This window comes from Ranitomeya variabilis, chromosome 3, assembly GCF_051348905.1.
Source record: "Ranitomeya variabilis isolate aRanVar5 chromosome 3, aRanVar5.hap1, whole genome shotgun sequence".
NCBI classification, from domain to species: Eukaryota; Metazoa; Chordata; class Amphibia; order Anura; family Dendrobatidae; genus Ranitomeya; species Ranitomeya variabilis.
Window position 1 is genome coordinate 238,066,785 of NC_135234.1, and position 14,373 is coordinate 238,081,157.

At 44.4% G+C, this 14,373-nt stretch overlaps 1 protein-coding gene across 2 annotated transcripts in view; it reads left to right on the forward strand.

Moving 5' to 3' along the window:
• The window catches only part of TAF8 (TATA-box binding protein associated factor 8), a 35,540-nt gene that overhangs the window by 11,632 nt on the left and 9,535 nt on the right, over positions 1 to 14,373 (forward strand). For both annotated transcript variants that reach the window (XM_077295306.1, XM_077295307.1), the window contains exons 5-7: positions 1,528 to 1,652; positions 1,877 to 2,024; positions 3,623 to 3,765. In XM_077295306.1, coding sequence (XP_077151421.1) covers positions 1,528 to 1,652; positions 1,877 to 2,024; positions 3,623 to 3,765 — 416 coding nt within the window. The remainder of the gene's footprint in view (positions 1 to 1,527; positions 1,653 to 1,876; positions 2,025 to 3,622; positions 3,766 to 14,373) is intronic.

Sequence of the window (14,373 nt, forward strand, 5' to 3'; positions counted from 1 at the left end):
GAGGCGGACCTGGATCTGATCCCAGATCGTCTTTTCATTTTCCGGTCACCTGTTGTGTTTTATTATCGTTTTTTTTTTTTTTATTTGAAGAGAACCTGTCATCAGGCTCATCCTTTTTAAACTAAAGGTATGGGCAAAATGGCGCTGTCATACTGATTTATTACATACCTTTAGTGTAAAAACCTGCAGCCTGGCATGATACATTTCAGTTTCCTCAGTGCTTCGGCTCGGGACCGACAGTAGGGTCTTCGGCTTAACCACAGCCCCTCCGCTGTCTCTGTTGCATTCCTCATCATGCATTCACAGCTAAGACGGCGTTAGCCCAAAACTTAAATAAGTGCAACAACAGAGGCAGTGGAGGGGACACGGCTGATCCCTCTGAGCCGAAGACCCTTCCCACAATCCCACCCCGAGGCCCCCTGAGATTTATCATGATGATTTAACGAAAAACCAGGCTGCAGATTTTTACACTAAAGGTATGTATTAAATAAAAAAAAAGCAAAAAACCTTTGCCTGTGTCTCCATATTCCGAGGCCTGTAACGTTTAAAATTTTCGGGATATGGGGATGCGTCATTGCTTATTTTTTGCGTCCTGTGCTTACGTTTTACTGTTTCCATTTTGGGGTAGATGCAATGTTTTCATCGCCTCTTATTGTTGCCAATAAAAAACAAATTGTGCCATCTTTTAATATATTTTTTTGTCATTATGTTGTTTACCAAACCACAGACCCCCCCGGTTTAATTTATGTATTTTGATTGGACTTTTACGCATGCAGCAATACAAAATGTGTTTGTGTTTTGGTTTTTTTTGCATTATTTTTAATGTGGCAAAAGGCGGGTGATTTGAACTTATATATTTTTTTGTCATAATTGAAAAAAAAAATTCCTACTGTATTTTCGTTTGGTCCCTTAGGGGACTTGAATCTGTGATCATTCCATCTCTTGTACTATACACAGCAGTGCTACAGGCTGACTTTAGGAGTACGTTAATGACAGGCACAAGTATGACAGCGGGCGGTCTGGCAATCCACCTGTGCCCTGGGGTCACGTCACTGGCACGGCTATATGCGCATAGAATGATATACCCTCCTGCCGCCTCACATTAAATGTCAGAGATTTACAGTGGAATTTACCAGGTTAACACTCGCTCCACCCGTGGCTGTTAGAGGCAGATAATGGCTGAATATTTCAGCCCGCATCAAAGTCAGTCATCATATGTCGGGAAGGATTTAAATCAGTTCTTACCATTACTTTTCTTTTTGCTTCCATGTATTGTGCTTAGGATGCAACTTTTTTATGATTGCTATATTGTTGGAGAAATGGTCAGGTTGATCCATGGCAAACTATAGCACATTACTTCCAAGCCTTATAATAACAAAATGTGCGTCTGATGGAGACTCTGGTTCAGTTTTGAAAATGCATTTGTTTTAGCACTTGTAATATTTCTCAGCAGGGGCACACCATTTTTAAGAAGTGAGTGTAAGGGACTCTTGTGATTGTTGCTTGCTTTATTTTTCTTTCGTCTAGCCCCTGTGACAAATAATCCTGTTGTCCCAAAAGCATTGATTGCTGGGCAGAACAAGCCGCATCCTGCACATATTCCAAGTCATCTTCCAGAATTTCCAGATCCCCACACTTACATTAAGACTCCGGTAAGAAGAGTAGGAAAATAAACTATTTCCCATTGTGTGCAAGTCCTGTTCTGAACTGAGAAAGTACCTGTATGCCGTGTGTGGAGGAGGAGAGCTTGACGTAGAACTGTCGGACTTTGCTAACCCTATTGACACTCAGTGACTTGTCAGGAGGAGGTAATTTACAGTGCACTTGGCCTTTAAGATTCTCTGCAAACTAATTTAGTTACTACTTTTGTTTCAAGACTTGCCGTGAGCCAGTTGCAGATTACCAAGTCTTAAGGGAAAAAGCAGCATCCCAACGGAGAGATGTGGAGAGAGCCCTTACTCGATTTATGGCCAAGACAGGCGAGACGCAGAGCCTTTTTAAAGATGATACAAGCACTTTTCCATGTGAGTTAACATTTTAGTATTAACTTTCTTTTGTTCAATCCATACTTTCTGTACAACCTAATGGGTATATGCACCGAGAGTGGTCACAGTTGATTTTCTATTTATTTTTTCCAGTTGGAAAATCTGTTGTATATTACTCTACTGATGGTCAGCCGCTGTGTAGTAAATTTGCAGCAAAAATATACCACTGCTGCACGTTTGCATGTGCACACGTTCAGTATTTTTCGCGTTTTTTTCGCGTTTTTTCGCTATACAAACGTGATAAAAACGCAAAAAAAACCGCTAACATATGCCTCCTATTATTTACAGTGTATTCCACATTTTTTGTGCAAATGTTGCATTTTTTTCCACGAAAAAATCGCATCACGGAAAAAAAAGCAACATGTTCATTAAAAATGCGGAATTGCGGGGATTCCGCACACCTAGGAATGCATTGATCTGCTTACTTCCCGCATGGGGCTGTGCCCACCATGTGGGAAGTAAGCAGATTATGTGCGGTTGGTACCCAGGGTGGAGGAGAGGAGACTCTCCTCCACGGACTGGGCACCATATAATTGGTAAAAAAAAAAAAGAATTAAAATAAAAAATAGTGATATACTCACCTTCGATGGCCTCCGGAGTCTTCCCGCCTCTCCGGTGCATGCTGCCGCTTCGGTTCCTATAGCTGGTGTGCGGTGAAGGACCTGCGATGACGTCGCGGTCTTGTGATTGGTCGCGAGACCGGTCATGTGACCGCTCACGTGACCGCGACGTCATGGAAGGTCCTGCACACACACAGCATCTATAGGAACGGACGCCGCTGAGGAGATCCGCTGTCTGCAGGTGAGTATAACCATTTTTTTATTTTTTTTTTATTATTTTTAAACATTCTATCTTTTACTATAGATGCTGCATAGGCAGCATCTATAGTAAAAAGTTGGTCACACTTGTCAAACACTATGCTTGACAAGTGTGACCAACCTGTCAGTTTTCCAAGCGATGCTACAAATCGCTTGGAAAACTTTAGCATTCTGCAAGCTAATTTCGCTTGCAAAATGCTAAAAAAAAGCGAAAAAAAAAACGGGAAAAAAAAAACGCAAAAAAAAAAAATGCGGATTTCTTGCAGAAAATTTCCGGTTTTCTTCAGGAAATTTCTGCAAGAAATCCTGACGTGTGCACATACCCTTAAAATAAACAGCATGTTAAACTGCTACGGAATTTGCATTGCAAAAAGTAAATCTGAAGTACTTCCATAGGAAATCTGCAGTGGATAAGGCCTGTGTGGAGTTACCCTATAGGAGGTACATAAACAGTCAAATAACAGCACTCCACAGTTTTTCTGTAGCGATCCCCGCGGGGTCTAATATGGATGCAAGATGTTTGTACACCCCGTGGTTCCTCCCACATTCCCAAGACATACTGCTAGGGAATATAGATTGCGAGCCCCATCGGGGACAGTGATGATAATGCGTGCAAACTGTAAAGCGCTGCAGAATATGTTGGCGCTATATAAAGAGATTATTTTTATCCCCTGTCCATTGGATAAGTGATAATTGTTAACATCTGGAACACCAATTCTAAGTACTTCCTGTGCTGTGTTTGCTTCCTGCCGTACCTAGTGATTGCTGCTCGCCCAATGTCCATTCCATATTTGAATGCTCTCCTCCCGTCAGAGCTAGAATTACAGCAGATTGAGGAGACGGACTCCTCTGAGCAGGATGATCAGACTGATAATGAGAACCTCTCCATGCACCTTCATGCGGTATGTGATTTCTGTTTGTGCATTTTTATTTTATTTTTTTATACCTACAGCTATTGCTAATAATTGAGACTGGCACAAATTATCGTTTTCACAGAGATTCCTGGGTCGGTGTTATTAGCTCTTTAGTCAGATGTTTCTATGGTTCCTGAAGTACAATTAGAAGCATTTTACAGATTTGTTTTTCACTTTTACTGACCAATACATCAAGTTTATGTAAAGACTCAATATTTACAGTGCTGATCCTTATTGTTCAAGACTTCTGCAATTTACCCTGGATATCCGAAACTGGGCCAGATCCTGACTGATAGCCCATTCTTGCTTACCATGTTTTTCAATACAAGAGGCACTTTTTTCCTCCAAAAATGTGGAGGAAAATGGGGGGTGCGTCTTATAGTCCGGATGTACAGCCTCTGGCTGTGGTGGAGAGGTGGAGAGCGGCATTGGCGGAGCAGCGGGTCACAGGCAGGAGCCGGTGGTTGCGGCTAACTCCTGTGCCCGCTGCTAAAGAGAGATCAATATTCACTGTATTCCACACCCATGGGCATGGAGGGCAATGAATATTAATTTCTCTTTAATAGCATCCTGGTATGATTGGCCCCCATCCTTATCCTGGTATGATTTGCCCCCACCCCCATCCTGACGTGCATGGCCCGTGGGAATGGAATGCAGTGAATATTCATTTCAACTAGCGTCACACATGACCGCCGGCAGCTGCAGGAAGCCTCCAGCTGACACTGTGCTCTCTATTAAAGAGCAGTGACTGCTCACCGCGCACACAGTCCTGGCGTGCAGAGCAGTGAGTATTCCAGCAGCTGTCCTTTGGCTTGCAAGCAGTGCGTGACGTCCCTGCCGTGCACTGCTTACAAACATACAGCAGCTGCTGGCACTGGAACAAGGTGCTGTGAGGCAGCACTGGGAAGGTAAGTAGGATTTTTTTTTTTTTTTATGTTTTCTGATGGGGCCATGCATACCAGGATGGGGATGGGGGCCAATTTACCAGGATAAGGATGGGGACCTGCAAACCAGGATAGCGATGAGGGCAATCATTCCTGCCAGGGTAGGGATGAGGGGCCATACCTAACAGGCTAGAGATAAGGGGAACATGCATACCAGGCTAGGGATAACGGAACCATGCATACCAGGATAGGGTTGAGGAGACCATGCATACCAGGATAGGGATGAGGGAGCCATGTATACCAGGGTAGGGATGAGGAGGTCCATGCATACCAGGATAGGGATGAGGGAGACATGCATACCAGGGTAGGGATGAGGGAGACATGCATACCAGGATAGGGATGAGGGAGCCATGTATACCAGGGTAGGAATGAGGGAGCCATGTATACCAGGGTAGGAATGAGGGAGACATGCATACCAGGATAGGGATGAGGGAGACATGCATACCAGGGTAGGGATGAGGGAGACATGCATACCAGGATAGGGATGAGGAGGTCCATGCATACCAGGAAAGGGATGAGGGATCCATGCTTACAAGGATAGGGATGAGGGGACCATATATACCATGATAGAGGGGATATTAAGTGCAGAATATAACACATTTTTTAGACTTCAAATTTTTTTTTACCTAATTTCCTTCTCTAAAACCTAGGTGCATTTTATGGTCCGATGCGTCTTGTAGTCTGAGAAATACAGTAGTTTGTGCTAGGAGTTTATCATAATTTCTGGGTTTCTTTGTCCTGTATTTTCAGGACAGGGTCTTAATGAGATTGATCTGTGGACTTTCCTGGACATGCATGCAAAATGTCAATCTTTTGTTTACTGAATCACTTAAGTTATCACTTTTGCCTAGTAACTTGGTACCCCATCATGCTGGAAAATACATTGTTCATCACCAAATTGTTCCTGGATTATTGCGAGAGGTTGCTCTTGGAAGATATTTTGATGCCTTTTTTATTCTTTATTCTTTATTATTATTTATTTTTCTGACCGCTCCTTCAGTGTTCTGTTCTCCGGCTCCACTTCATCTCCTCTTCCTCTCATTGTCGGGGTACCTCAGGGCTCAGTCCTTGGCCCCCTTCTCTTCTCCCTCTACATGGCCCCAATTGGACAGACCATCAGCAGATTTGGCTTTCAGTACCATCTTTACGCTGATGACACACAACTATACACGTCAGCCCCTGACCTTACCCCCGCTGTACTACAGAACGCCACTGACTGTCTGTCTGCAGTCTCTAACATCATGTCCGCTCTCTATCTGAAGCTCAACCTCTCCAAAACTGAACTTCTTCTGCTCCCGCCTTCTACTAACCTCCCTAAATCTGACATTTCCCTCTCCGTGGGTGGCACCATAATAACACCTAGGCAGCAGGCACGCTGTCTGGGTGTCATGTTTGACTCCAATCTCTCCTTCACCTCCCACATACAATCTCTTGCCCGCTCGTGCCACTTACACCTAAAGAACATCTCTAGAATCCGCCCTTTTCTCACCATGGAGACAACAAAAACTCTCACTGTCGCCCTAATCCACTCCCGCCTGGACTACTGCAACTCTCTTTTAATTGGCCTCCCCCTCACGCGACTTTCCCCTCTCCAGTCTATCCTTAATGCAGCAGCCAGGGTCGTCCATCTGGCTAATCGTTACTCGGACGTGTCCGCTCTTCGCCAGTCATTACACTGGCTGCCCATTCATTACAGGATACAATTCAAAGTACTTGTTCTCACCCACAAAGCTCTCCACAGTGCGGCACCCCCTTACATCTCCTCCCTCATTTCTGTCTATTGGCCTAGCCGACCGCTGCGCTCTGCAAATGACTTTCGACTAACCTCTGCACTAATCCGTACCTCCCACTCCTGACTCCAAGACTTCTCCCGTGCTTCGCCAATCCTCTGGAATGCTCTACCCCAAGATATTAGGACAATCCACAACTTGCATAGCTTTAGGCGCTCACTCAAAACTCATTTGTTCAGAGCGGCCTATCACGTTCCCTAATCAGTCATTTTATGTGTGTGTGTGTGTGTGTGTGTGTGTGTGTGTGTGTGTGTGTGTGTGTGTGTGTGTGTGTGTGTGTGTGTGTGTGTGCAGCCCATTCACTATCTCATCTACCCCCCACCCCCTGAAGATGGCTGGACCATCATTGTAAATACATCATTGTAAATACACACCTGTACTTTGTATCTCCCCACCTCATTGTAGATTGTAAGCTCTCACGAGCAGGGTCGTCTTATTTTGCTTTATTGCTGTATTGTTAACATTGTTACCTATGATTGTTGTTTGAAACTGTTAAACTGTAAAGCGCTGCGGAATATGTTGGCGCTATATAAATAAAGATTATTATTATTATTATTATTCATGGCAGTGTTCTAAGGTAAAACTAGGAACTTTATAAGAACTCCAGGGATTGGACTGCAAAGGACCAAGGTAAAGTGATTTTCTTTGTACAGTCCTTCAGACAGGGGCAACACTCAGAATTATTCTTTAAGGCTACTTTCACACTAGCGTTAACTGCAAACCGTCTCAAAACGTCTTTTTTCAGAAAAAACGCATCCTGCAAAAGTGTTTGCAGGATGCGTTTTTTCCCCATAGACTTGTATTGGCGACGTATTGCGACGGATTGGCATACGGCGTGTACGTCGTACGACGGATGCGTCGAAATTTGGCAACACGTCGTCGGCAAAAAACGTTGATTGTAACGTTTTTTGTCTCCGCCTAAAAAACGTGTTGCGACGCATCCTGCGGCATGCGTCGTTGGCTACAATGGAAGCCTATGAGCGACGGATGCGTCGGGACACGTCGTACGACGCAATGCAGCGCTGCAATACGTTTTTTTACACTGAGCATGCTCAGAAGCTGGATTTTGTTGCCAATTGGCCAGACACCCCCAAATCTATATAAACCTGGCCTGGGCTATGATATCCTATGCTATAGGATCCTATCCTATCCTAGGATCCTATCCTATCATATCCTATCCTATCCTATCACTATGATATCCAGGCGATTCGTCTCAAATATTACGTCATACCAAACTCGCAATCCTCACAAGAACACCTTCCATCGCTGCCACAAAACTAAAACCCACAAAGATGGGCTGTAAAAACAGTAACTATATAGTTTTCCATATTTTCCAGTAGCCAATCAAATTTGGGAGCCTCCCATTTTAAAAACGGATCCATTGGAAAAACGGATGCAACGGATGGTAAAAACGGATGCAACGTATGCAACGCATCCAGTATTTTCGACAGAAACGTTTAGCGGATTTGCGACGGATCCGTCGAAATGCTGTATGCGTTGCACACGTTTTTCACTTTTTTGACGCATCCGTTTTTTCGGCAAAAAAGACGTTTTGAGACGGTTTGCAGTTAACGCTAGTGTGAAAGTAGCCTAAGAGAACCTGTCATGTCTCAAAATTATAATAAGTCACAGATATGGGATCAATCTGCAGGTTAAAATTAAAAGCTAAGCCACAGAAAAAAATCAAAAATAAGAAAAGAGGCAACAGTATTTACCAGCCCAGGCCACAAAATAATGCACTTACAGGATTTATTTCCTTTTTTTCTAGGGCTTCCCTTTTTAATTTTAGTATAGGGACCATTGGGACAGTGAGGACCATTGACGTGGGTTGCGAGATTGCGTACTTGCCCAAAATACTCATATACCTCAGATATCTTTTTGCATGTTATATTTATTTTTATGCTGGATGCAGCCAGGCCCATTGAGTTTGGCATTGTAAACTAGGGTGCCTGTCCCTGTGGGGTGCACGTATCACTTATATAGTGCTGGACTGCTCACCTAACCTAATAGTATAGGGGTCCCCAATAGGCTGTAAGCCAGACACTGTGCATCACACCTACTTGTGTGACTGTCGCCATATCCGTGTGCTATTGCAATACTAAGCAATCATCCCCTCCATGAACTTGTATGTTGTGAGTGGTTGTTTAATCAGTGTTATGCACCTGTGCTGCTCCTGCCTTTATCAGGGGGACCCGCTGCATCCTGTGTAGTGCATTAGTTTCTGTGACCTGGGCTGGTAAATACTATAGCCACTTCTGCTATGTCAATCTGCAGGCTAATGGCATTCTAAAGCCATAAGGCCACCTCGATCTGAGAGCCTGGCTGCCGGGAGGGAATGTGCTTTACTCCTCCTGGCAGCCTTGGGCTTTGTCATGGAGGTGCGGCTGATTTCAGAAAGCGCTGGCTGTAACGATGCCTGTGGCACTCTCTGGTGTTTTTCGACATAACAGGTTCCCTTTAAGAAAAGTGACATGAAAAAAAGAAAGGTATCTGGACATCTTCAAGAGCAACTTCTCCCAAACAACCAGCAGAAATATTGAGTTTTTACATATAGTTGATGTATTTGTCAAAAATGTTAACTTCTCAAATATTTCTAATTGTACTTCAGTGACCATAGAAACATCCGACTAAAAGATCTGAGAACACTGACCCAGGAAACTGTGAAACCAAAATGTGTCCGTCTCAAAGCTCTTGGCCCCCGCTTCACACATATATATACAGTACAGACCAAAAGTTTGGACACACCTTCTCATTTAAAGATTTTTCTGTATTTTCATGACTATGAAAATTGTACATTCACACTGAAGACATCAAAACTATGAATTAACACATGTGGAATTATATACTTAATTTCAGTTGTTTCACACTTTTTTGTTATGTCTTATATTCTAGGTTCTTCAAAGTAGCCACCTTTTGCTTTGATGACTGCTTTGTACACTCTTGGCATTCTCTTGATTAGCTTCAAGAGGTAGTCACCGGGAATGGTCTTCCAACAATCTTGAAGGAGTTCCCAGAGATGCTTAGCACTTGTTGTCCCTTTTGCCTTCACTCTGCGGTCCAGCTCACCCTAAACCATCTCGATTGGGTTCAGGTCTGGTGACTGGAGGCCAGGTCATCTGGCGTAGCACCCCATCACTCTCCTTCTTGGTCAAATAGCCCTTACACAGCCTGGAGATGTGTTTGGGATCATTGTCCTGTTGAAAAATAAATGATGGTCCAACTAAACGCAAACTGGATGGAATAGCATGCCGTTGCAAGATGCTGTGGTAGCCATGCTGGTTCAGTATGCCTTCAATTTTGAATAAATCCCTAACAGTGTCACCAGCAAAGCACCATCACACCTCCTCCTCCATGCTTCACGGTGGGAACCAGGCATGTAGAGTCCATCCCTTCACCTTTTCTGCGTCGCACAAAGACACGGTGGTTGTAACCAAATCTCTCAAATTTGGAGTCATCAGACCAAAGCACAGATTTCCACTGGTCTAATGTCCATTCCTTGTGTTTTTTAGCCCACACAAGTCTCTTCTGCTTGTTGCCTGTCCTTAGCAGTGGTTTCCTAGCAGCTATTTTACCATGAAGGCCTGCTGCACAAAGTCTCCTCTTAACAGTTGTTGTACAGATGTGTCTGCTGCTAGAACTCTGTGTGGCATTGACCTGGTCTCTAATCTGAGCTGCTGTTAACCTGCGATTTCTGAGGCTGGTGACTCGGATAAACTTATCCTCAGGAGCAGAGGTGACTTTTGGTCTTCCTTTCCTGGGGCAGTCCTCATGTGAGCCAGTTTCTTTGTAGCGCTTGATGGTTTTTGCCACTGCTCTTGGGGACACTTTCAAAGTTTTCCCAATTTTTCGGACTGACTGACCTTCATTTCTTAAAGTAATGATGGCCACTTGGTTTTCTTCACTTGGCTGCTTTTTTCTTGCCATAATTCAAATTCTAACAGTCTATTCAGTAGGACTATCAGCTGTGTATCCACCCGACTTCTGCTCAACACAACTGATGGTCCCAACCCCATTTATAAGGCAAGAAATCCCACTTATTAAACCTGACAGGGCACATCTGTGAATTGAAAACCATTTCCGGTGACTACCTCTTGAAGCTCATCAAGAGAATGCCAAGAGTGTGCAAAGCAGTCATCAAAGCAAAAGGTGGCTACTTTGAAGAACCTAGAATATAAGGCATATTTTCAGCTGTTTTACACTTTTTTTGTTAAGTATGTAATTCCACATGTGTTAATTCATAGTTTTGATGCCTTCAGTGTGAATGTACAATTTTCAAAGTCATGAAAATACAGATAAGGTGTGTTCAAACGTTTGGTCTGTACTGTATATTTTCTGCTTTATTCTTTTATCACATTTCAGACAGCTCTCATTGGATTTTCAATTTATACTGTACAATTGTATTAACTCTTATATAGGTGCTGCAACTTGAATCTCATGGTTAAAGCCCAAATCTTGGTGCATCATTTAGGATTTAGCACATCTAAGCAACCTTTGGGCCTAATAAGGCTCAAATGTTTCCTACCATTTGGATTATTGAGTTCTTGTATGTGATGATAACAGTATGTGCATGTAGACATATACATAGGCTTTATCTCCGATCTTTGCTTTGCTTGGGTTAGGTTTTTAGCCGCAAACCTGAATTTGCATGCACGTGGTAATTAAAGGTATTGGCCATTTTATTTTTATTGGAACAAATGTGTTGGGTACATGATATTAGGTACTTGGTTTGAAGTATTACTGGCCCTGCGGTACTTGTTCCTGCTGCCTTCCTCACAGGCGGCACAGCTTTCTGGTCCATAAGGCTGACTGGTCTGGGCACATGAAGCAATCAGCCGCCTCCAATTAAAAAATAGTGGGGGTCATATACTTCTCTTCCAGCAGCCATTTTCTGGAAATGAGAGCTGTGCAGGTTGTAAGAACTGCAGTAACAAGTACAGGAAGAGAACCAGTAATACTGGTATATCAGTGGGTGCCACAAAAATTTCTCCAACACATTTGTTAAAATAAAGGGGCTAACGACTTTGAAGGTAACCTGTCCTCTTCCCCAAACCACCACCATGTATTTATATATTTATAGGACATTTCTCTTACCCCATGACGGCACCACGGAGAGAGAGGGATCCGCCCTCAGGGACAGGAAACCCACAGGTTAAAAAGGTGGGACCTCTCTTCCACCTCAGTTCGGTTTCCTGACCCTGACGGGGAACCTACAGGTGACATACCTTCGTCGCGGGATGCCGGGGACCATCTGGCCGATTACAAGCAGCGGGGGGCCCTGCCGCGGTCAAGGTGGAGTTCCGTCCCTGAAGGCACAAATCCGGGGCCGGCGGGTCCTGCGTGTGTGCAGGGAAGAGGCAGTGAAGAGGAACCCAGTCTGCCTCTTCCTTTCTTCAAAGACCAGTAATAGGTAGCGGCGGCTACCTGGTAGATTACCGCCGGTCTGGGGCCCTGGGGGAGAGTGGCGTCGGCCACCGGCAGGAAGCGCCACTAGTGAGTGCAGCGGCAGCGCTTCCGATACTCCTGGGAGCCGGCTGCCAGCATGGGTGCGCGCGCGAGACTGGCAGCAAGATGAGTGCGCAGGCCCGGCGGGTCACTTCCGGGTCGGCACTGAGCACCTCCGAAACCGTAAGTTAATGGCGCTGTGGGCGGGAGATTTAAACAGCTGAGCAGCCTGATACAGCTGCTCAGCGATTCACAATGAGTGGAGCAGAGCAACCCGCAGAAGAAGTTCTGCAATCCCCACCAAAGAGATGCCTGCAGCATAACCCGCAAAGGCGACCGCAGCAGCCGCCTACTCAGCGCCACAGCTCAGGATCCCAACGCAGCAGAGGCTCCAGTGGATCCAGAAGGAAGGCAACGGTTCAAATCGAGGACGCATCTCCGAGACCTGAACCGGTATCTCCCTCATATTAGGAGGGTAAGTTACCTCCGTGAATGTACATATTCTAATAGGGTTTTATTGTACCCCTTAGGGAAAGAAATGTACAGAAAAAAACTAAACACAAAGTGTGTGCAATCTGCTCTGCAGATTTACCTGTTACATGGGTGAAAAAACTCTGTGCGATCTGCATAGAAAAGACTTTAAATGAAGAATCCCCAAGATTCGCATCTGACCTTAAGGAACTGATTAAATCTCAGGTGGAAGATGCATTTAAAAGTCTTAAAAGAAAACACAAATCTAGACATAAATCCCCGGATTCCAGTTCTAGTGAGGAACACAGTGTCCAATATAGCTCGGATAGTTCCCTGTCCTCTTCATCATCCTCGGCATCATCAGAAAGTGGTCGTAACTGTTTTCCTATAGAGGAAACAGATGCGTTAATAAAAGCGGTTAGAACGACCATGGGGCTGGCAGACACTCGGTCTAAAAAAACAGCGGAAGACCTTATGTTCAGCGGATTAGAGCAGAGGAAACACCGGGCATTCCCGTTAAACGAGAAAATACAGGCCCTTATAAAAAAAGGAATGGAAAAGGCCAGACAAAAAAGTCCTCCTAGCTCCAAAAAGAAAATATCCGTTTGATGACCCTGCATGTGCTTCTTGGGGAAAAGCACCAAAAATAGATGTCGCTATTGCGAAGGCCTCTAAAAAATTTGTGTTACCCTTTGAGGATATGAGGACCCTTAAAGACCCTATGGCCGAAACTTTCTTAAAAGGCTCCTGGGAGGCAGCTAGTGGGGGTTTAAAACCAGGAATAGCTGCTACATGCACTGCAAGAGCATTAATGGTGTGGTTAAATCACCTAGAGTCCCAATTGAAAAATAAAACCTCAAGGGAATCGATATTGGATTCCGTGTCAATAATGAAGAGTGCCGCTGCATAGTTAGGGGACGCTTCCATAGACTCTGTAAGACTGACGGCAAGGTCGGCTTCATTTTCAAATGCAGCTAGAAGCGCATTATGGCTCAAGTGCTGGCCAGGAGACCTACAAACTAAAGCAAAGTTTGCGCTATACCATGTGAGGGTGAATTTTTGTTTGGGCCTACCTTAGACGACATACTCGAAAATGCCGTAGACAAGAAGAAAGCCTTCCCAGGGTTTCTTAACCAATCTTACAAACGGCCCTTTCGGAGTAGGAAATTTTTGCGTAAACGCCCCCCAAAAAAACAAAAAGGATGGGAGGATAAAAGATTTAGAGGCAGAGGCTTCATGTTCAACAAGCCGGACAATAAGAAACAGTCCCAATGAAGGTACGCCCCAGGTGGGCTGAAGACTGACATACTTTCTTCAAGCCTGAGAAAAAATATCAGGAAGCGAGTGGACACTAAGTATAATAAAGACGGGTCTACAATTAAATTTTCATACGATGCCACGCAACTATTTTGTGATAACACCACAGAGGAAGTCAGAGATCGAACAAATGGGCCTGCAAAAGGAAATATACAGTCTTCTCACACAGAATGTTCTACAAGAAGTCCCACAATGGGAAATAGAGACAGGATTTTATTCTCCGCTTTTTCTCCGAATGAAACCAGATGGACCCAGAGTTTCAAGATGGAAACAATAAAAACCTGTGTCAGAACCCTTCATCCGTCTTGTTTTATGACTGTGGTCGACCTAAAAGACGCATACTATCATGTGCCCATCCATCCCAATTATCAGAAATACCTCAGGGTGGCGGTGATAATGCAAGAACTGAAACATTTATCAGTTCAGAGCGCTCCCATTCGGCCTTGCTATAGCCCCAAGGGTGTTTACGAAACTCATGGCGGAAGTGATGGCCCACGTAAGGGAGCAAGACGTGCTAATAGTCCCATATCTGGACGATCTCCTAGTAGTGGGCAGATCCTCACAACATTGCGGTCAGCAGTTAGACAAAGTGATGATAGCCCTATCAAAACTGGGTTGGGTGTTGAATCTAG